General features: G+C 52.4%; 1 protein-coding gene across 1 annotated transcript in view; it reads left to right on the top strand.

Moving 5' to 3' along the window:
• Positions 1-23,049, top strand: part of COBL (cordon-bleu WH2 repeat protein) — a 204,729-nt gene that overhangs the window by 160,453 nt on the left and 21,227 nt on the right. The window contains 2 exon segments of the mRNA XM_021063931.1: positions 15,642-15,890; positions 15,893-15,950. Of these exon segments, the coding sequence (XP_020919590.1) occupies positions 15,642-15,890; positions 15,893-15,950 (307 nt within the window).

Below are 23,049 nucleotides of genomic sequence, written 5' to 3'. Positions count from 1 at the left end.
TCCTCCCTGGAGCTCCAAGCCTCTGACTGTCCCTGTGCCCCGCTGTCCTGACTCTGCTTCTCCTGTCCGTCTTCCCCCTGTCAGCACAGCAGGGCGCCTTCATACACCCACAGCTCCCTCTCTTTAGAATTTGCAGAGAAGTGCACCTTTCTTTAGAATTTGCAGAGAAAGGCATGAGTAGCAGAGATGCGCTTGACTGACGTTCATATTTCCTTGTAGGAGGTAAAGATTTGATACGTAAAGTCTAGGTTGATACCATGGGTCTGTCTGAACTGCCTCTTTCCTTGATCTATGGATGTGTTTTTATTAAGAACCTTGCTTTATTTTAATTCCTTACCCATTGATAGTTTTCTTGTTTGACATCCGGATGCAGAATTTCTTCTCCGTTTTCCTGAACTAGACATGTCTTTAAATCGCCTAATGAGGTCAGTGTGGGTAGACCTGCAGTAGTCTGTCTTCCTGGTAAAACTTAAGTGCCTAAGCCCGCGGACTGTAAATACAACCTGTAGGAACTCAGGGCTCCTGACCTATTGCTATATCCATTCAGGATACGTAGACCCAACGTTTTGGTGTAGAAGTTCTCCGAGTTTCCCTCTGACTGTGTCTCCTGCCATTTAGGGGACTTCCGAAAGGGAAGCAGAGGAAGCGGGCCTCTGTCTCACTCGGTCTGTGCAGCAGGGATTCAGTCACCCCCCACTGGTTCACCAAACATGGGTACTTGCTCGAAGTACAGGCTTGGGGGGCCCTTAGCCTGAGGAGCACGTGGCCTCTGCCCATGATTCTGCCTTAGCATGGCTCCCATGAGACCAGCAGTGATGGTTCCATGTGATAAATGCTAGGCTGGAGGTTTGCACGGTGGGAAAAATGCCCAAGGGTGTAGTTACTGCACCACGTGAGGGTGTTGCCTGCTCCTTCTAGAGACTGAGGTCCCTCTCCCATCACGAGAAAACCCATGTGGTTGCTGAGAACGGGTCACCTGAGCCGTCTCAAGGCAGACAGAGCAGGTGAAGATGCTCCCGTGATGATTCCGGGATTTTTAGGAAAAGAGACTTGCTGCTTTGCTCCTTTTTATTCTTTGCCCAAAAGATGCATTCGAATTGGAGAGGCTAGTCAAGTTTCTCTCCAAAAGCTATTTTCAACGCTGTTGTTCAGGGTAAGAAAGACATCAGTGTTTTTCACTTGTATGACTGCTGTCTGCTTGATCACAATGAAAACGGCAGCAATAACTGTGGGAGGAATTATCACAGCTGATATTGATATTGACAATAAAGAAATATAAGCCAGAGTTTATAGAAATATATAGCCACAGCTATATATAGAGTCAATCTAGTGCCATGCGTTGGTGAAAAAACAACAGAAAGTTACAGAAAGTACTCATAGGAAACAGAACAAGTTAGAAAGCGCTCTCTCTTTTTTGCATTGAAATAAAGACCTTTTGTCGGATAAGTAGCAGTCATTTGACCTCAAACCATTAAGGGGGGAAAGTCGAAACAAGAAAGGTAATGTTTACCTGAATGTTGCAGAAAGCATCAGGATTTACGAGCCAGACGTGAAAGATTGCAAAAAATTGTATATAATTATAGCAGTAAACACTTGTATGACAAGTAGTTATCACGCTGAAGAAAGATGGTAGAAAATCTGAAGGCAAAAACTACGGCAGGAACGGAGGAAAGCCTGTCTGCTCACAGGGTTATTGGTTAGGGGAACAGAAACTACAGTGCGAAAAATGCATCAAATCGATGAAAAGTGGAAAGACATAGGCTTGGGGATGGGAGCACACAGAGTCAATGGAAAAAGACCGGTTTACATCACGAATTGGGTTTGACCGCGGCACCCCGATTCCTGGGTCACATGGTTAGCCGAAGACACATCTCTGTCACCAAGGCGGTCTCACACACAGTGGGTGACATTCAGGGCAATTCGATGAATGGGTTTTAGGAATCTACGTGCATCCCAACACCATGCCTAACCAGCATCCGAGTAGTCTAGGAACCAGACACATTACCTGGTTAAGTATTTTTTTCTCGGCGTTCCCGTCGTGGCACAGTGGTTAATGAAGCCAACTAGGAACCATGAGGTTTTGGGTTCAATCCCTGACCTTGCTCAGTGGGTTAAGGATCCGGCGTTGCCATGAGCTATGGTGTAGGTCACAGACACGGCTCGGATCCCGAGTCACTGTGGCTGTGGTGTAGGCCGGCGGCTACAGCTCCAATTCAACCCCTAGCCTGGGAACCTCCATATGCCGCGGGAGCGGCCCTAGAAAAAGCCAAAAGACAAAAAAAAAAAAAAATTTTCTCGAGGCACTTGCTTCTCAGAGAGGTCTGTATTTCCAGCTCACCCCCAAATCCGCCCATCCTCGTGGGCCCCGATTCTGCTCACCAGCCAACAGGAGAACTCCTCGCCTCATCTCTCCGTGATGTGACACGTGCCACCAAGAGTCACGCTGGGAGAAATCTGTGGCGGTTCGCATTTTCTAGCCCGAGAGACACGAATCAAGCCACCCGGGTAACGAGCCTTGCCTCGCCACGCAAGGTCGAGGACCGGCCCGACAGCAAGTGCGGGCAAAGCCAAGCTTCGCTGTACGTTATTCTTCTACTGTCATCGGCTTAGACGCGCTCATTTCCACCGCAGAGGCACCTCAGCAGGAGGCAGTGGGACGGGCTGTGATGGCTGAAGTGCAGCCCCGTCTGCGTGAGAATGTGGGCCGTCGCCACTTTTGACCTCTCCCTGTGAAAAGTCTGAAATCAGTGCGAATTAGAGAAAACCCCGTGGAACACCTCGTGCTGCTCTTTTGTTTCCTCCCCCGTTATCATCCTTCATCCCTTGTGACATCCGCGTGTGTGCGCGATGCTCGGCCGGCCGCGGCTCATGTGCACAGTCGCCACGTGCATGGGGGCCCCCCCCGCGTGATGCTGTTTGTTCACAACCCTCCCGACCCGAGCGGTCTGAGTCGAAACACGTCCCTGTGCAGACAGACATTTTCCACAGCAAGACACACTTTCCCTCCAAACCTCCAGGCAGGACGGAAGGTGTCTCGGGCCGGTACAGCCAGTGATAAATTGTCTGGGAATTCATCCACTCAGCAAACACTTCTTCTCCCCCCTGCAGTGTGTGTGTGTGTGTGTGTGTGTGTGTGTGCGCGCATACGCGTATGTTTTAACTGTTTCATCATTCATACCCAAGGAATATGGTGCAGGAAGAAAACTCAAAATAGTTTATTTCTTCTTAGTTGCCTAGTAAAATAACAACTGGCGAACTTGAAACACGTGGGTGAACGCGAAGGTGCGTGTCGGAAGTGCAAAGGCTTTGGAATTACCTGGGGGTTGAATTCCCACACTCATTAGTCACCGGTAGCAACACAGAACTGGGAAGCCCTCTATCGAAACCCTCCACAGCAAACCGTGAGATTAAACTTATCACTTTCTGTGTTTATGCTGCCCTTAAATGCCTTATATAACCCTTCCTCTTCTTCTTCAGAAAATAATAAATTTTTACTACCCTGACTGAAGCCGTGTGAAAGCAGCAGGCTGTATCTGCCTTCAGCAAAGAAAAAAAAATGTCCTCCAGGAAAGAAAAACATTAAAATAACAAAAAATAATAAACCAAAGAGATGAGAACCATTGTTCTCGTTGTTTCCAGGGTAATAAATCTCTCCTCCAGTTTTCAGGGAGGAAAGTGAGGGAAAAGGAACGAAACGTAGGACCTCAGGCAGAACACAGGAGCCAGTGGGTATCGTATTTTCTCTTTGGTGTGGAAGGAACTGGGGGTAAAGAGGAAATAGATTCTCGCCCATTTCGTCTGAATAAGCGGTGACGCTGAGAAACCTAAAGACGTTCCAGGAGCACAATCCTAAAGCAGATGGCACGTTGCCACGCCTGGCCCCCGGGTGTGTCCTCCTTGCCAGGTACGGTTGCCAGTGTGAGGTCGGATTGGCCTTGACGTACCGTCTCCTCTGAAGTGTGTCCCTGCCCCTCCCCACTGCACATCCAGCAGGGACACCTGGCAGAACATAACTCTTTGGCCACACCCACAGCATGCAGACGTTCTGGGGCCAGGGACCCACCAGCTTCCGGAGCCACAGCGGTGACAAATCCAGATCCTTGACCCACTGCAGCACCCGGGAACTCCAAAACACAATTTTTAATAACCAAAATTCCAAATGAATTGAGAAGTACAGTGCAGTTGCCGCTCATTAAGAAAGTGTTAACATTGATGACTTTATGGGAAAGTTGAACGTCGGTGTGCAGGGAGGGGAATCCGGTCCCAACATCTGCAGCCAGAGCCGTGGCTTTGACACGTTGGGGTGAAATGCAATGACACACGTGCCTCTGCGCGCCCGACCCACTGGGCCGCCTCTCCTCTATGCTTTGCTGAAGACAGGAAGATTGTTCTCTCCTGCATCATTTTCTCCTGCCAAAGTGCGTGAGCGTGTGCAGAAAGTCACTGAAAGGAGGTCAGCCGCACCCTCGGCCCTCGCTAGCTCGGGCAGCTGCAGCCAGGAGCCCGGGTGCCACCTGGGAAGTAGGTCTGGGCACCAGGGCAGTGCCCGCTTGCCTCCCGTCCAAGCTGCGTTGGCAGCAGCTCAGGACAGCGGAAGGTTCCTGGACAAGAAGTGCCTCCCCCACTCCCTGCTCCCTTTGGCCTCCAGGGAGGGAGCCCTGATTGTCCCACTGATGGACCGTGACCGCCTCCAGGGGGTTGGAAACAGATACCAAACTCGACATCAGGGCTTTGAGTTCATACCACTGTTAGGTTGCATCCAGCCACACAAACAGCTGGCTGGAGTGCCTGCATCTGCGGGGTCGAGCCCCTCTGTTTACCAAGAGGGGACAGTGAGGCCAGAAAAGCCCGGGGACCGGCCTGCGCTCACACAGCTGAGGAGGCCTGCGCTACGACGGCAGAGTCTCCGTCCAGTGTTGCTGGTGTGGCCTGGATCTAAACGAGGGAACGGATGCAGGATGCGTGTGGTGGTGTGTGTGTGTGTGGTGTGTGTGTGTGTGGCTATAGATCAGTACCTCTCTAGAGTTGTGTACCTACACCCGTCTGTCTCTGTCCATCTTGCTGGCTGGCATCTGCAGGTCTGAGGTTGGAACCGTCTGCAGTGACAGTGGCCACCCTGCAGGTGTGTCCACAGCTCACACAGCGGATCCCTGAGCCTGGGCCCCTGGCATGCTCTGCCAGGGCTGTGAACTGGACCGCTAGCCCTCCCAGAAATGACCGTCAGGCCCCTTGCTCAGGGCCCGTCGTGGCTCACAGTGAAGGGGAACGTGGGCAATTCGTTGTTAAAATGCAGCCATTCCCACAGAACGGCTCGAGGGAGCAGCAGCGTCAGGCTGCAGAGCAGGCCGGCTCTGCCAAGGGCACTGCTGCAGAAGGAGCTGCCCGACAGGGGCTCCATCTCACGGACCTCCCCCCACCCCGAAGGAGGGGACAGTCTGAAGTGCCCCTGCGCGGTCTGTGGAGGAACCCTCTCAGCCCCACCGCCCTCTGTGAGGTCAGAGCTGCGCTGCCATCCTCGTCTTCTGTAAGAAACCCCAGGCACAGAGGGAAGACTTGTCGGAGGCCAAAGGCAAGAGCGAGTTGATACTGGGGCAGAACTCAAAGCCTCATGGTCAGGGCTGCGTGTCCGCAGAGGCCACAGGACCTGCTGTTTGCCCCGGGGAGTGGTCTTCTCTCTTTCTAGAAGCCCAGCCCAAAGGGCCCGCAGTTCAGAGCTAAAACCTCAGCTGAGAGCATGGGTGGCGCTGCACAAGATCCAGAGGGAGACGGGAGGCCAGAGCAGACGGTGGCCGCACGTCAGTGGTCCAGAGACGGCCCTGGACGTGCCTCGCTCCTGCATTTCTTCCCAGCAGGAGGGCGCCCTTGTGTCAGTCAGCTCAGGCGGCCCCAGACCCCCCAGCCTGCGGGGCCCCAGTGCAATGTGAGATGTCCCCCTCGCCCGTCCTGAGGCGACAGCCTGAGACCCGGGCGTCTGCAGGGCTGGCTTCTCCGAGGCGGCCTCCTCAGCTTGCCCACGGCCACCTGCTCTGTCTCCTCACGTGGTCTTTCCTCTGTTCGCCCATCCTGGGGTGTCTTTCTCTTCCTAGACGCACACCAGTCACGTTGAGCTGTGACAGGTCCAATGGCCTCCCTGTAACTTAATCGAATCTTTAAAGACTTTCTCCAAATACAGTCACTCCAAGGTGTGAAGGGGTCAGGATGCCAACGTGTGAATTTCAAGGGTCACCACTCAGCCCCATAACAGCTGGTGTTTCTTTTTTTTCTTTTTTCTTTTTTTTTTTTTTTTTTTGTCTTTTTAGGGCCGCACCTGTGGCATATGGAGGTTCTCAGGCTAAGGGTCTGATCGGAGCTGCAGCCGCCAGTCTGCACCACAGCTCACAGCAACGCTGGATCCTTGACCCACTGAGCAAGGCCAGAGATTGAACCCGTGTCCTCATGGATGCTCGTCGGGTTCGTTAACCACTGAGCCACACAGGAACTCCTACAGCTGGTGTTTCTTACCCCAGTTTCCTGATGGGGCCACGGGGACTGCAGGGCCAGTATGAGGCCCGCGGGGGAAGTTCCAGGCTCTGACTCCAGGCTGGGCCCTGCCGCCTCCCTCTCCAGCTGAGCGGATTTGCCCCGAGCTGGCTGTGCCCGCCCCTGTCCCCTGTCCCGATGCCACTTTGCATGTGTGTCCGGGCTTTGCCCTGACTCTGGATTCCACACCCCGCAGGTCACAGAGTATCTGCAGCTCTGATCAGCCTCCCGCCCTTGCCCCTGAGCATGAGCACGGCGGCCGGGCCGGGGTCCAGGGAAATACCCACCGCGCGAGGGCTGCGCCCGCAGGTTTCTGCACAGCCCCCCCCCATCCTTGCCCTTGCCCAGATCCTGCACACATTTGTGAATGTGCACACCTGCTCTCACACACACTCACACACACTAAACCTGTCTCGTCTCTTGACCACCTCAGAAACTTCAGGGCTTTGCAGAAATTCTTGGTAAACTCAGCACGTCCCTCTTGCTATCTGTGTGTGTGTGCTGCCTGCCGGGAAGGACTGAATGGGTGCCACCTTCTAAAAGTTGCTCGTGACATCAGTGTCATAAATGCAGATCTGAGCGCCGACTTCTGTCAATGTCAACGGTGTCGTATTGTGACAGTGAGCTGCGGTGTGGGTCGCAGACGCGGCTGGGATCCTGCATTGCTGTGGCTGCGGTGTAGGCCAGCAGCTGCAGCTCCAACTCGACCCCTAGCCCGGACACATCCATGTGCCAAGGGTGTGGCCGTGAAGAGAAAACAATACACGTATATTTTATGCTATATGATGATATGTGTACATATCGTATGTATGTATGTCTATATGGGTATATATATATACACACGCTATTTTAAAAACTGTTATTTCCTAAAGTGGTTGAAATAAACACTAAGAGAGCTTAGAGATGCGATAGGAAGGGTGGGATGAGGAAGTTCCCTGGTGGCTCAGTGGGTTAGGGATCCAGCACTGTCACTGCTGTGGCATGGGTTCGATCCCTGGCCCAGGAATTTCCTCATGTCACGGGCACAGCCAGAAAAAACGATTGGGAGGAGGGGAGAAGCCATTCAAAAGTCACCGTAAAGACCGACTTTGACTCAGACCGTCCCAGACACCTAAGCAAAAAGGAGGAGAGAGGACATTTGTTAAAACGGCGGGAAAGGGAAGATCTACCTTTCAGGACAAGTTAAAGGGGGTGTGTTTCTACAAGAAACCAAGTGCCGTGACAGGTAACACCCCCAACAGCCGTGCTACGCAAGATGCACAGATGTCCTTCCTTTGGTCATTTTCATGTCCCTTTGCATCAGTAGCATTGACTGAACAGTACATCACGGAAAACCAAGCCAAAGCAGGCCACCTCTTTTGTTCTCAAGAGTTCTACTGATAACAGGATGGAACCCAGAAGAAACTAGCAGAGGAAGCAGACAGTATTTCTCTTAGATTCCTGTCTCAGGAGCCAGGCGACTCCCCTTTGCATCGTGCCAGACTCGAATCAATCGCAGTCAGTTCAGCTCGGCTGCTCGGCACGTCTCTGAAGGTCAGCTTTTCTGAGCTGCATTGATCACACGCGATTCCCATGTTTTCCTACACAGACGACCTGGAGATGGTGCTTCTGTTTCAATGATGACCATTAAAGCATCGGCTTTGTTCCCGACAGCACCCCGGTCCCCGGAGGTGAGGCCCCAGAAATGTAGTCAGAAAGGACTGAATGTGTTTCTCAAGACTGCTGTAGAATATATTGAAGTCTCTGAGCACATGGAACCAAAATGTATCCTGTTCTCAGGAGGGGACAGGTAGTCTGATCCAGATGTTGGGAGATCGGTCAGCAATGGGAAGGAGGTGTTCCTGTGGCATCAGCAGGGAGCAGCCGGGCAGACAGACTGGAGCAGCAGCTGTGTCCTCCAGGTGTTTTCGAAGGCCGGCAATTGGAGAGTAGCCCTGTCTTACAGTGGGGACGGCTGGGGTTCTCCTAACAGGCATCTGTTCGGGTTCTGGGTTAGAGGGATGGTTCAGGCTTTGGAGAAACGCAGCTTGACTGAGACCAAGAGTTACTCGGTTTCTCATGACACACACATGCTTTCAAAGTCTTGCTACCCTGCCTTCCTGAAACATTAAAATCTCTGTATGTGTGTGCAGCGCTGCACAGTGACTTGGCGGCGGGTCATCGTCCTCGGGCAGAAACTTGGAAGGTCCCAGGTCCATGGGGCTTTTGGACAAAAACCTGAACACAAAATGCTAAATAGTGGCCATCAGCTAGAGGGACTGTCATTGTGCAGAGCAATGACGTTGTAAACGTCACTTTGAGGAGACGGTGACTGAGGACGCGGTCGAAGGAGAAGGTCGCCGAGACTGGGCCACCATCAAGGCGGGACCCTGCGATGCAGGGGACAGAGCGTGTCCCGGAGGGCAGGTCTGAACCCAGCCGCTCCGCCTCCTCCTCCTGCCCCTGGCACACATGTGCGCACGCTGGCGCGGTCGTGGACGTCTCGGCCCCTTGGCAGTGGGTGACGTTTCCCGTTCAGCCCGGGTGGCTGTTCTCTTGCCTCGCGCTGGATCTGACTGTCCTCCGCCTGCCCCAGCCGTGCTCGTTTCAAGGTCGGTTTCTGTTTCCTTTAGGTGGGAGGGACGGCCCCACGTCCATCACCCTGCGGCAGGGTCCCCAGCCCCCGCCTGCTGGTAAGGCCACTGCCCCGGACCGTGTGTGTCGCTGGGTTCAGTCCAACCGTGTGCTCCCCCGGGGACCACCAGGACGTTCCAGGGGAAGCTATTTCCAGATGTGACGCGTCCACACATATTCTTTCCTCCAACCCAGGGGCCCGAGGGCTCGCCTGGGCAGCCTCAGGGCAGGGGGCCGTCCAGCTCCACCTTGATGAATGCCCGTCTGCCTCCTGCAGGAGGAGACAGGCCGAGCTCTCAGCCCTCAGGAATCTGACCTTGGAGGCAGTACCCCGAGGCGGGCAGGCCTCCTGGAGCCGAAGCACAGCCCACGTGGAACTCCTGGGAGACACCTGAGCAGACACAAAAGTCCTTTTGCACACCAGGCGGTTTCCAGGTTTTCTTTGCAACCGCACTGACAGAGGCTCTCACGGAGCTGAAACATCCTTAAGCATAAATTCGGTGACAGGTCAATCGAGAGGTGGGTCACAGGGAGAAGGTTTTAGAAACGGAGTGGAATGATGTTCCCGTAGCAAACCCGCAGTTCACCTCGACTTCCTCACGCAAGGAGGGCTTCCCGGTTGCTTAGTAGCGTCAGAAGGAAGCCCGGGAAGTGCGGGAATGCCAAGCCCTGCCTCCTTCTAGCGATACGTAATCCAGGGATTTTTAAGGAGCGATCTGCAAGGAGCCTCATCTGAGTCATGAGAGACGCCTTTCTAGGGACATTGTACCTCCTTAAGAAATGCCAACATTTCTAAAATATCTGTGCAATTTTATTGGCTCTTTCCCATTAATCATAATGATAAGTACTCAATACAGACAAAAATAGTACTACCCTGTTATTGTGAGAGGAAATAAAGTCTTAATTTATATACATATTTTATATTACGAGATTTAATCAATCAGAAAGGCTCTCAAGCACAAAGGACATTCAGTCATGAGAGGGACGAGGCGAGATTCTGAGGTGGGGGCAGGGAAATAAGTTCAGGAAAGGAAAGCAGTGCCCCAGCACACAGCCTCTAAACAGAGCGCTTCTAGGAGGGGTTCGCTGGTGGCTTAGCGGGTTAAGGATCTGGCATGGTCGCTGCTGTGGCGCGGCCTCGGTCCCTGGCCCAGGAACTTCTGTGTATGCTGCAGGCACTGCCAAAACAAACAAAAAAGGAGAACTTTTATAGGCAGGGTTCTGGGCATCACTATACTATCATGTTCAGATTCCTTTTACTCCATCTTATAAAATGATGAAACAGGTTTACTTTTTTTGTCTTTTTGCCTTTTCTAGGGCCGCACCCGCGGCATATGGAGGTTCCCAGGCTAGGGGTCCAGTCAGAGCTGTCGCCGCCGGCCTACACCAGAGCCACAGCCATGCGGGATCCGAGCCACATCTGTGTGCGACCTACACCACAGCTCACAGCAACGCCGGATCCTTAACCCACTGAGCGAGACCAGGGATCGAACCCACAACCTCATAGTTTCTAGTCAGGCTCGTTAACCACTGAGCCATGACGGGAACTCCTGAAACAGGTTTGCTTTTTAAATATTAACAGTTGCAGTGAAAGTACATCTGTTGTAATTAGTTGAAATTGCGATGGAACCTTGCAGATGTGAGTTAAAATGTCAGCAGGGTGCGTGGCTGTGCACGTTATTTAGGGGTGTGTCTGCCAAAAACCATGGATGTATATCATGTCAGGTGGCATCATGGGCTCAGGAGGACCTCACCTGCAGCTCCCTTCTTTTCCGCTTTATCCCCAGTGCACAGACCAAAAGGAACTACATCCAGGTAGGTTGAGATGGAGGCCTGTTGGCTTGTGAAAGGTGCACGGGGAACCGCAGACACCAGGACCCCATGGGGATGCGATTAGTCTGCTACCGATACGGGCGTGTGAACCTGGCCAAACAGACTCGAGAAATCTCCTTTCGTAATGACCAGCAAGAGAGCGCGTCGGAAGCTAAATCAGAAGATAGAAGATCTTTCGTTTGCATTTAATCAAATCATAAAAATGAACCCACGACAAAAGTGCTTAGGAGATATTTATGTTTGGTGTTTGAAATTTTCTTCGGTGAGTTTGTAAAAGAAAAACTCACTAGAATTCGTGCCAAACTGCAAGTGAGGACCTGGGAGCCCTAAGTTAGGATTTGCTGCTCTACCCCGAGCCGGACAGTTTCCCAAAGCTCTTCATTTAGCTGTAACGCAGTCGACTCACGGGGTCATTCATTCGGGTGGAGGACGATGCGGGCAGTAATAGGCCTGACCTGGGCCCTGGGGCCACTTACGAGGAAGAGAATTCAATCACGAATGTGTGTTTGGCATCTGCTAAAGACAAAGTAAGCGTGTTTTTCCACATTTGAAGAAAAATCCTGCAACAATAACTTTTTAGTTCAAGAAAGTCATTCACGCCTTAAGAGGAGAGCAAACTCGCCAGTCCATTCATCGACTCAAAAAGAACTGCTTAACTCTCAGGGCCGACAGAAACAGGCCAGAGGATCAAGTCCACGCCACGGTTCTGTTAAGATTCCTAATTCGGGGCCAGTCACCCACCGAAAGAATGTTTAGCTGCTCTCTTGTGATTTGGAATTGCAGAGAAGGATAGGATTCTAGATCTAGCAGGGATTTTATGCTCATCGGCATCCCCTTGTGTGTTTCACAGAGAGGAGAAAGGGCTGTTCAAAGTTCTGAGCAGCAGTCTGACCAGAACGTGGGGCTCGGGCTGGGTCCCTGGACCACTGCTTGGTGGAAACCCTCGGGGCCACGGGCGGGTGGAAAGCGAAGTGTGCGGAAGGATCTGGGGGCAGGACCTGGGCCCAGCAGCTCCAGGCCTTTTTTCCTCTTGTGTTTTAGGCTTCCGTTTGGAATCAGCAAAGGCACAACAGCCTCCTGCTCCATCATCTCAGACAGAAGTTGTCAAAACATGTTACAGCTCATGAGGTTATAGTAACAGGAATGAGCCAAAAGGAGAAAGATGGGGGCAGGGGAGTGAGATGGAGGGTCTGGTTCCAAGCGGGAGGTTCTCAGGCTGACAGCCGACTGCAGAAAGAACTGAACACCCCGAACCAGGTTCAGAACCTCACAGGGACGCGGGTTCCTTCTTCAAATCTGCCGTCTTTGGCAGCTCACCCAGCGGAGTCCACGGAGCCCACCTGTACCTGTGCCCCAGCAGGTTGCGCCCTGGCTTGCAGACCCACCCTGTGCCCTGAGCACCCTTCCACCCTCTGCCCCAACCCTCCCTGGCCCTTCCAATGTGCGCAGTTGCAGGAGGCATGGCACCCACCCCCCAGGCGCTTCCAATCCCGTGTGGCTGCGGGCTGCCTGAGAGCAGGGCCTCCCGCGCCCGCTGCCCGGCACCGCCTCACGGCCCTCACGAGCACCTGTCCCTCATCAGGTTCAAGGACGGAGCAGCCTGAGCCCGGGAGAGGTTATCTGCCAGAAACAGAGGACCTGCCTGGCACTCAGTCTCCGCTGTGCACTTTTAGGTCGCTTAACACACACGCAGTGGGTAGAGCTTTCTCACCTCTTGGTGATGAAGCGTTTGCCGTTGGCTGAATTTAGAACAGTAGCTCACAACTCCGTTTGCTTCAGAACTTCTGACGGACATAAAACAAGCCCAGATGAGCCATCTCCATCTTACAGCTGGATAGAAAGGGGCAGCTTGGGGTCCTCCCTACCCCACCCCCCAGTGGGTGCCTTCTGAGTGCCCAGGGCACACGAGTATCAGGAAACCTGTGGTCCTAGTCGTTGGGAGGGGCCAGATGAGAGTCCTCCTTTGGGGAGCAGGTTTCTTGAGGTCACTTCACACTTGAGGGATGCCTGCTGGCGTGGGCAGGGGGCAGGGCCAGACTCATTCATACCTGCCCTGCGCTAAGACCTCCCGCTGCCCAGCCCACCCCCTCTACCTGTGCCAACACACCCGGACTTGGCTTTACTCCCTGGCATTGTCGGTCTTTGTGTCTGTCCTCTCACAAACCGTGAGTCCCCAGGTTTCAGAGACGCTCGGATTGGAGATCTGTGCCCCCAGGTCCAGTCACAGGCCCGTCCCCTCCAGGAACACCCCCCACAGTGGAGTCGGGCCAGGGCACCGCGCTGGGGGCTGGCATCGCTTCTAGTTCTGCGACAGTGTATGACCCCACCTCCCAGAGGAAATGGAGACAGAGGGTCCAGGGACCTGCCCGGGCAGCCAGTGAAGTGCTCTCTGGGACTTAAACCCAGGTCTCTGCGGCCTGAAACCTGGGCGCCGCTCCCCTGGCCGGGCCGTTTCTGCACCAGGAGGAAGGAAACGTCATGTTAGGTTAACTGACCTACTTGTTCAGCGATGGCGACAAAAGGGAGACAGGAAACAAGAGTCTGCTCGGTCGTCGGGCCGCCCTGTGGCTGTGCAGGGGGGCCTCTCTGAGCAGAGCGGGCAGGAGGGTCCCGGGCGGAGCCCCGGCCCCGCGGACACAGCAGCCGGCACACCCCGTCCGAGGTGTGACAGCAGCACCCATGGCAGAAAAGGCTTTGGTTGTATTAACGCAGCGGCAGTGTTCCTTCTGCGCGTTTGCCCTCTAATTAAGAGTCTTGCCCCACAAAAGCCAGGAAGGGAGCTGGAAGAAAGGGCCTGTTGTTAACGAGCATTCACTGTGTCGGATACGTCGCCTTGTGCCTTTGCTTCGCTAAACAGTCCCTCCCTTGTTTCTGATCTTTACTCCGAAGCTCTCGCGAGTGCCTTTTTTTTTAAATCTCGCTTGTTTCTGTGTTTGTTTTATGGTTGGGATCTCAGATAAGCCAACACCCGGAGGAGTTTTCCCCTTGGTGCTCTCTCGGCTTTGCTAATTCTGTGTCTCTGCTCTGCTCTAGTTAAAATGTGAGCGATGCCGAACGTGATTATGAGGTCACTCGACTGTTCAGGCACAGTTCTGCGGACTTGGCACTCAGCACGTGTGTGGTCTCTATTCATTTTAGCGAGTGCTCGTTGAAGGAGCGGTTTTAAAACCAAACACACTGAAACCACAACACAACCCCTCCATCCTGGATGACCATAAACAGCGCTTAGATCACGTCTTGAGGTGTCTTAAAGTTTAAAATCTACTTCTGTGTTCAATTAAAAAAAAAAAATCTGCGGGAGTTTCCTTGTGGTTCAGTGGGTTAGAACCCAACTAGTATCCATGAGGATATGGGTTCGATCCCTGGCCTCGCCCAGTGAGTTAAGGATCCAGCCCTGCTGAGAGCTGTGGTGTAGGGTGCAGACACAGCTCATAGCTGGCCTTGCTGTGGCTGTGGCGTAGCCCTGCAGCTGCAACTCAGATTCAGTCCCTAGCAGGGGAGCTTCCATATGCCACAGGTGCAGACCTTAAAAAAAACCCTCTGGTCCACAATTGGTCCAGCATTCTGGACTCCTGTCCTTGCACCTCAATACTGTAGGCAGATCCTTCTTAGGCGAGCTGGATGGACGAGCCGGGTGCCTCAAAGCCCCCATCACCACTGCTAGACTTCAGTGGAACGTGGGCCTCCACGGTGAGTGACAGCTCTGCACCTTACTGCTTCTGCCGCAAACCACATTAGTGCTCAGGGCCTGGTAACCTCAGCCACGGATGTTTTGTCCTGATTCTTTTATTTATTATTATTATATTTTTTTTTTTTTTTTTGGCCACAACTGCCACATGTGCAATTTCCCAGGCCAGCGATCAAACCCGAGCCACAACAGGGACCCAAACCACTGCGGTAACAATGCTGGATTCTCAACCCTCTGCACCCCCAGGGAACCCCCTGTCCTGATTCTTTTCAGTTTTACTTGTGGGTTCTCTCCTATGATCATCGCTTATTTAAATCAGATCTAACTGTCTCACATGTGAAAATAAAGGGAGAGCCGGACGCTGATGGAGAGTATCGTTAATGTTTTCAGCAGAATTACAAATATTCCTGAGGAATATTTGTTAGAAGTTCCCAAACAAGATTAATCATTTCTAGGTTTGTTTAGAGTTTTTAAACTCCTTTTTTTTCCCAAACAACTCACTTGAGAACAACTTCTATTAGGAGTTCCCCTGTGACACAGCGGGTTAAGGATCTGATGTTGTCGCTGAAGTGAATTGGGTCACCACTGTGGCTCGGGTTCAATCGCTGGTCCGGGAACTTCCCCACACCATGAAATGTGGCCAAAAAAACCCAAAGAAACAAAATTTCTTTTAAACCAAGGGTCAGACTAGACAAATTGAGTGTGGTTTCCTCATTTTGTCGTGACAATTGTCTGAACTTTTTAATGTTGGCCCGTAGTCACATACAGGGTAAAAATTCACAAGATCAATTCAAAATACGCTGATTTTTGAGGGGATCTGCTGCTCTCAGTCACGTCCGCTTGCGGGTTCTTCCCAGTCAAAGTGCTGCCCGGCAGCTGCTGTGTCTGAGCGGACCCTCCCTGGCGCCCCAAGCCCGGACTGCACCTGAGTCTGGCAGCGGGGAGCCCCTGGGTGCTGGCTGACCTGCCCTTGCCCTGTCTCGTCCAGGGAGCCTGCCCCTGGGGCCCGGCAGCCCCCGAGGTGTGGACGGGGTCCCGCCCATGCCACCAGAGGCGGAAGAGACCGTGTCCGTCGGCAGCTGCTTGGCGTCCGAGGACACCACGGAGGACTCCGGCGTCATCAGCTCCCCATCGGACATCGTCTCTCTGGACTCCCAGCATGACAGCGCCAAGTCCAAAGAGAAGTGGGCCACGGACCAGGAAGACTGCAGCGACCAGGACCTGGTGGGAACCCCGGGCCTGGCCCCCCTCGGAGCCCCTCGTGGGACAGAAGCAGTTCTGAGACCTGGCCTCCCAGGTGAGTCCCGGGGCGGCCGGGAGGGGGCCTGTGCCAGCGGCGCCGGGGGGGCCAGCTGGGAGCCAGGTGCCCTCAGCGAGGTCGCCTACCCTGACCGGGGTCTGGTCATCCTAGGCGTCCAGCCGCTTCTACATCCACGGAGATTTGTAAATAACACCTAGTCTTGGCTCGTTTGTTTTCACGCCTTTTATAAATGGCCCCACATGCTGAGTGTACCTCTCCACTCAACCTCGCGTGTCTCAGCTTTATCCATGAGGATGGACGTGCTGTTAGTTCGCTTATTTATCCATTTTTTAATTAATAGACACCTTGGTGGTTCTGGTTTTTCACCACTGGCATCAATGAGCAAGTTGTACCTATGTCTCCATTTATACGGAGTTTCCTAAAAGAGAAATTATTAGACCTTCAGGAAGAAAAAAAAAAACTCATCTTCAACTTTTTGGAATATTGGCAAATTGCTCTCCAAAATCTGGTGTGCGTGCCCTCCAGCCGGCCACTGCACAGCCACACCAGTACATGGGATGGGCAGGCATCTTAAGGGCTGTAGTCAGGTAGGGAGGCGCCGAATGGCATTTCGTGTGGCTTTAAAATGCAGCCCTCGGGTTAGTCAGGCTGAGCGTCTTGGAACATGTGCATCAGCAATTCCGTTTCCTCTTTCATGAATTGTCTTTTCAGAGCTTTTTTGGCCACGCCCGCAGCTTGTGGACGTTCCCGGAACAGGAGCCAAACCCTTGCTACAGAGTGACCCGAGCTGCAACAGTGACAATGCTTGATCCTTAACCCCCTGAGCCACCAGGGAACTCCTTTCTTTTTTCTTAAATGGAATATTACTTCTCTTTTTAATGATTATTTTCTCCTCAGTTGGTTGTTTATACAAGGTCCCTAAGACTGTGGCTTGAATATAACTTTCAATTCAATTTTTGTTGAAAAAATTTGTTTTGTTTTGTTCTATAAAAATTGGAGTTCCCGCAGTGGCATCTGTGGTGTCTCTACAGCTTTGGGACGCAGGTTCGCTTCCTGGCCCAGCACAGCGGGTTAAGGATCCTGTGTTGTTGCAGCTGTGGCCGACCCAGGAATTCCATATGCTGCAAGGTGGCCAAAAAAGAAAAAAAAAAAAAATTCTTTGACTTGAATATTGTCAAGTCAGTCCTTTTTCTCCTGAATGTATATGATATTTGAATATTTAAGAGATCCTACTCATACCCCAAAGGACTAAAGGTTCTCTGAATTTCTTATAAAACGTTGAGTTGCTTTCTCACGTTTGGGCTCTTGGAGTTCATTTTCAGGTGTGGCGTGGAGGAGGCATCTCTTTTTCCCACAGATTCCTACTTCCACGTTGGTCATGTATCAGGTTCCTATACACACCTGTCTGTCTCTTGAAGTCTTTCCCCAGACTGGTTTATTTGTTTATCTCTATGCTGTCATCACTCCTTTCTTCATCCTTGTGCAGAAAGGCAGGCTAATTCTCCCCAGCCCATCCTTTTTTTTTTTTTTTAACCTTTTAGATAATTTTAAGAACCAGCCACATCATGTTTTAGAACCATAACAGAAGTAAAATAGAATCATTTTTAAAGCGTAAGTCAATCCCCAAAATGAACGAATGCCTTTGTGTCTCTCGTGTTTAGTTTCAGCTTTGTTCACACGCGCTTGGTCGTCTTTATCCGGTTAGTGTCACCATGTGGCAGTGGTCTTCTGCTTGGGTTTATTTTTACCTGACGGTTCATCTTGAGTGTTTCCCAGGTGGCTGTACCCACCCTCTAGAAACGGTGAAGGATAACGTCATCGTAAGGACCGTCCCACGGCCAAGCTGGCATTTTATTAGACAGGAAGTTGCGAAGCTGGTGGTTGGCGCACTTTGTGTCTGCCCCACGTGGAATGCCTTGAGCTGGGGTGGCCTGGACTGATTGAGAGGGAACCACAGCTTTTCCTGCACCGTCCGTTGGAAATAAGGAGATGGCTTTACGCTTATCCTCAGGTCTGTTCAGGTGGTTAGGGCTCCGGGCTGGCACACACCGAGCTCGATGTCTGAAACCGATCGGACCTGTCACCTCGGTGCCCACCGACATCCAGATGAGGTGCCTAGTGGACTCCGCTGGTCCTGACCTGGATGGAAAATCTTGCCGATTTCTGCTCAATACATCACTGGCCACGACCAGGATAACCACGGGGTCTTTGGACGCTGATGCTTTATCCAAACAGGGAGCCAGGTGTGTTTTCCTGCCCTGGTGTCTGGGATGCCACTGAAGCTGAGAGCAGCATGGACGGTGCAGGGAGGGGCATCTGGGCCCTGACAGGCCCACATGGGATCCCACGGCCACTGACGAGTTGCTGGGCCTTCAGGAGTCCTTTTGATGTTGCTGAGCCTCAAGTCGAGCTTACCCACATGCAGGTAATGCCTCCTACCTGTCTCAGGTGTGGGAGCTACCCAGCGCCCTGCACACGCTCCGTACCTGTTATGTAGCGGTTGGTGGGACCCAGCATCAGAGTCACCATGGCTCATGCAGGAGCCTGAGTGCCACGACTTTACGGCTGTTCACTGGCCCCCTCTGGGCTCCAGCGTCAAATGAAGGCGAAGATAATTTCTGAGCCTCAGCCCTGTCTGTGCTGTTGTTTGTCCCAGAGTTGGGATCAACCCTCAGCCCATTATTTGCATAGAATGACTGTAGTTGTTTGGGGGTTTTTTGTTGTTTTTATTTTGTTTATTTGTTTTTGGTTTTGTTTCTACAGCTGCACCTGTGGCATCTGGAAGGTCCTGGGCCAGGGTTCGAATTGGAGTTGCAGCTTTAGGCCTGCACCACAGCCTCAGCAACATGGGATCCTTAACCCCCTGGCAGGACCAGCGGTCAAGCCCACATCCTCACAGAGACAACATAAGGTTCTTAACCATTAAGCTGCTTCTGGAACTCCTGTGTTGTTTTATTAAAAAAAAAAAAAAAAAAAACAAGGCTTATCCCCAGAGACAAATTAGACCTACTCAGAGACTTCAGCGTGGCGAACCCCATCTTAGTGTCCAAATGCGTAATTTTAATCAATCACAACATTAGTTAAAAGCATTCCCTACGGTGTAAAGCTGGGGTTCCAAACTCAGAGGCCACAGAGAGCGGTGGGGAGCACACGTTTTCTTTAAAGAGCATCCCACGCCTCCTGCCTCCTTCCAGCGGCTGCCCGGGGGCTCACAGACCTGGTGCGGCCGGGTTTTGAGGAGAAGCCAGAAATCTAGAATTTCATGTGAGGTCTCCCAAATTGTAAACCTTGGCAACCAAGTCAAACATTGAGGCCAAACGAAACACACCTGCATGCTGGGCGAGCCTGCTCCAGATGCGCACTCTACTGCCTGCTGGAGGCCTCGGCCTTCCTCCCGCACACTCGCACTCGCCTGCCAACCTGGGAGGGTCGCTGCAGCTGCTCTGGGATTTACTGCGATGTCTTTCTTGAAAAACATCTCTTCACAACAAACTGGGGAAGGGCTGTACTCCTCTCCTGTGCGAGGAGGATACAGAGTCTCTTACGGATTCTCAGCAAAGCAGCCTGTCTAAATTTTCTCCTCTGCATTGCCAGCTTTTAAAAATTCTATTCAAGTGCAGTTGACTTACAATATCATGTTAGTTTTAGGTGTATAGCACAATAATTCCAATGTGTGTGTGTGTGTGTCTGTACATATGTATATTATTCTTCAGACTCTTTTCCGTTATAGGTTATTACAAAATATCGAGTAGGGTCCCCTGTGCTGTGTGGCACATCTTTGTTGGTTACCTGTTTCCTCTAAGAGCCGTGTGTTTCTGTTCATCACAGCCTCCTAATTTACCCTCCTCCCTTCCCCGTTGGCAGCCGTAAGTTTGTTTTCTATGTGGGTCTCTTTCCGTTTTGGAAATAAGTGCATTTGTATCATATTTTTAGATTCCACATGTAAGTGATATCATACCGTATTTGTCTTTCGCGGACTTAGTTCACTTCGTATGAGCACCTCTAGTTGCATCCATGTTGCTGCAAATGGCATTATCTTGTTCTTTTTACGGCTGAGTCGTATTCCATCGTATATAGGTACCATGCCTTCTTTATTCTTTCAATGTCCTTTAGGATGAGTGTTCCCCCGAGGGGTCGTCTGGGAGATGCCATCCTATGGCGTCACCCCTGCAGTATCCCCCCCAAGGCGTCTACACACACACCTCGGATCCGAGAGACTATCCTGGGCTTGATGAATGAAGGCCATCTGACTGATGTGCTCTGTGCAGAACGGGGCCTTGAGAGCCTGGCCAGCAAAGAGGCAGTGAAGGCTGCGGGGGGCAGGGTCCTGGGACAGAGACCGCAGCGTGATCCGCGATGGAGCGGACCGTTTCAGGTGTCTAGGGTGGCCAGGGGTCACGTTCGGGGAGATGAGGACCTTGCTGGGGGACTGGCAGCCCAGGATGGAGCTGAAAGGGTACGTGATCAGAGCTTCCGCTGTTCACAGAGGTGTGGCCTTGACCTTCGCCCCCTGGGCAGGGGCCCCAGAGATGGGAGCCCCATCTGGGAGCACAGGAGTTCGGTGAAGAGCAGCGGCGACTGAAACAGTAACCCAAGATGCGGTTTCTGCCCCCCACCCCCACCCCCACTCCCAGGGGAGACCGACAGAGGTGGGCGGTGGGCTCGCCCTGCCACCTTCAGGAGGGCAGGCCGCTTGAAGAGGACAGAACCCCGATCTCGGTGTCTGCCGCCGGGCCCTGCATCCAGCCTCCTGGCTCTGCCCGGTGCAGTTCTGACCCCTGGTTTCTGCAGCCGATTCTCAGGTGGCATCTGTGTCCCTACAAGGGGTGTTTTTCCTGGGATGGTTGGGGCCTGGCTGTGACAGCGAGGCCTCTCCATTCTCAGAATGCCCTACTTCCGAGGCTCAGGAAGCAGAGCTTACCCTTTGCCGTGACCAGCGAGGCGGCGTCTCTCCATGTGGGAGGTGGGTTCGGATGAATAAGGCAGCCGTCCCGACCGTCTCGGACACCCTCAGCTTGCAGACTCTCCACCATGGGGCCAGTCCCCAGCGAACAGAAGGAGAGAGAGAGAGTATGTGTGTGTGTGTGGCTTTCAGCCTTGCCAGGATGCCCTATCTTGCTGCCGCCCCTCTGCTCCTCCGGGGTTCATTAAGGACTGGAGGGGACAGTGCAGGCCCCTTTTGTGACCTGCGAAGACCCTAGTTTGTAAGGTCTGTAAAGTCTGAGCTTGCTTGGCTGTTTCTCTTTCTCTGCCGCCTGCTATTTCAAGGATTGCCAAGTCTTCCAGACTTCTTTGGCTGGCATTGCCTGGGGTACCCCTTTGACAAATTGGAGACAAGCACAGCTTGCTCCAGAGCTCCTGCCACCCGTCCAAGGAGAGCCTGTCGGGTTGGCCTCGGCTGAAAGCATTTTTCTTAAACTGTCATGTCCAGCGGCAAAAGGCACGGCTCCTGGTCACACACTGAATTTGAAGGCCCTGTGATGCCTGCTGCCATGGCTACCATTTCCTCAGGGGCAGGCTTGGCTGGGCTCCAGCTACCGTCCTGGCAGCCAAGATCGTGCATGGAAAAGTCTCAAGTATAAACACTGGTCTGCTGGGGAGGGTGGGGGGAAAGGGAACTCCCACGCTGTTAGTGGGAAGGGAAATTGGTGAAACCACTAAGGAAAACGGTGTGGAGGAGCCTCAGAAAACCAAAAATAGAGCTACCATATGATCCAGCAACCCCACTCCTGGGCATCCGTCAGCAGAAAACCATGATTCAAAACGATGCCTGCACCCCAGTGTTCACTGCAGCACTATTTACAATAGCCACGGTGTGGAAGCCACCTAAGTGTCCATCGACCCAGGAGCGGATAAAAATGTGGTGTATTCCACAGCTCGTGAGGATTCCCAACAAATCAAGTTTCTCTCCTTGTTCAGGCGACTGTCAGTAGTGCCTGGGTAGTGGAATATGACTCAGCCATAAAAATAATAGCAATGAAATAATAGCATTTGCAGCAACATGGAGGGACCTAGAAATTCCCTAAGTGAAGCTAGACAGTGAAAGACAAGCATCATATGGACAGATTTATATGTGGAATCTTAAAAGAGGATACAAATGGACTCATCTGGAGACGAGAAACAGACTCACAGACGTTGCAAACAAACGTACGGTTGCCAAAGGGACAGGCTGGGGAGGGATGGGCTGGGGTCGGGGACCAGCATACGCACACGGACATGCACAGAATGACTGGCCAGAGGGGACCTGCTCTAGAAAACAGGGCATTCTCCCCAATATTCTGTGATAATCCTTGTGGGTAAAGAATCTGAATGAGACTGGATGTGTGTACATGCCTAACTGAAACACTTCGTTGTACAGGCATTATCACAGCCTGGCAAATCAATTGTACTTCAATACAACCTAAGAAAATAATATAAGCAAAACATAAATATGTACCCCACACAAAAAAAGACGGGGGGAATGACTGGAGTATATGCTTTGGGTGCTGTGACCCCAAAACGATACATGCTTTCCATCAAGTCATTGGACTGGATCCAGTTGTAATTTTTCATCCCAAAGGAAGTCTACGCCCTCAAGTCACACTGGACCCTGTAAGTGGACCAGCAATGCCCAGAGTCCTCACCTGCACTTAGTACAAGTAAATAATCTCCTTTCGGGAAGAATTCGGCCATGCGCTGGTGACCTGTCATCCTAGGCGCCGGCACGCAGCCTCTGCACAGCCCTGCCCTGGGCAGGAGGGGGTCACCCCTGCCTACCTTTCCTGAGAGGTCTCTTTCCAGATGCCTGTTTCCTTCATGGAGGGCCCAGGCCAACACTCCTCATACTTAAAGAGCCATTCAGTGTGAAGGCCAAAAAATCCACGGTCAGACGGCCGGGCATCACATCGGCCCATCACTGGTAACGGTGCCCTTGGCCGTGATGTGACCTCTCCCTTCCAGTTTCTTGCCAGTGCAGCCGAGATCTGCAGCAACACAGCTTAGACTAGGGCCTGACATGTTGCCAGCCTTCGAAAACTGAGAGCTGGTACTGTTACTGTTGTTACTCTTGTTTACTGACAGCTGCCTGAGGACGGAAACTGGATTTGGGTGGGATCCTTATACGCTGCATCTATAGCTCCGATCAGCTGCCTCATTA

The sequence above is a fragment of the Sus scrofa genome, chromosome 9 (genome assembly GCF_000003025.6).
Source record: "Sus scrofa isolate TJ Tabasco breed Duroc chromosome 9, Sscrofa11.1, whole genome shotgun sequence".
Taxonomy (NCBI): domain Eukaryota; kingdom Metazoa; phylum Chordata; class Mammalia; order Artiodactyla; family Suidae; genus Sus; species Sus scrofa.
This window is presented reverse-complemented; position numbering and strand designations above follow the sequence as displayed.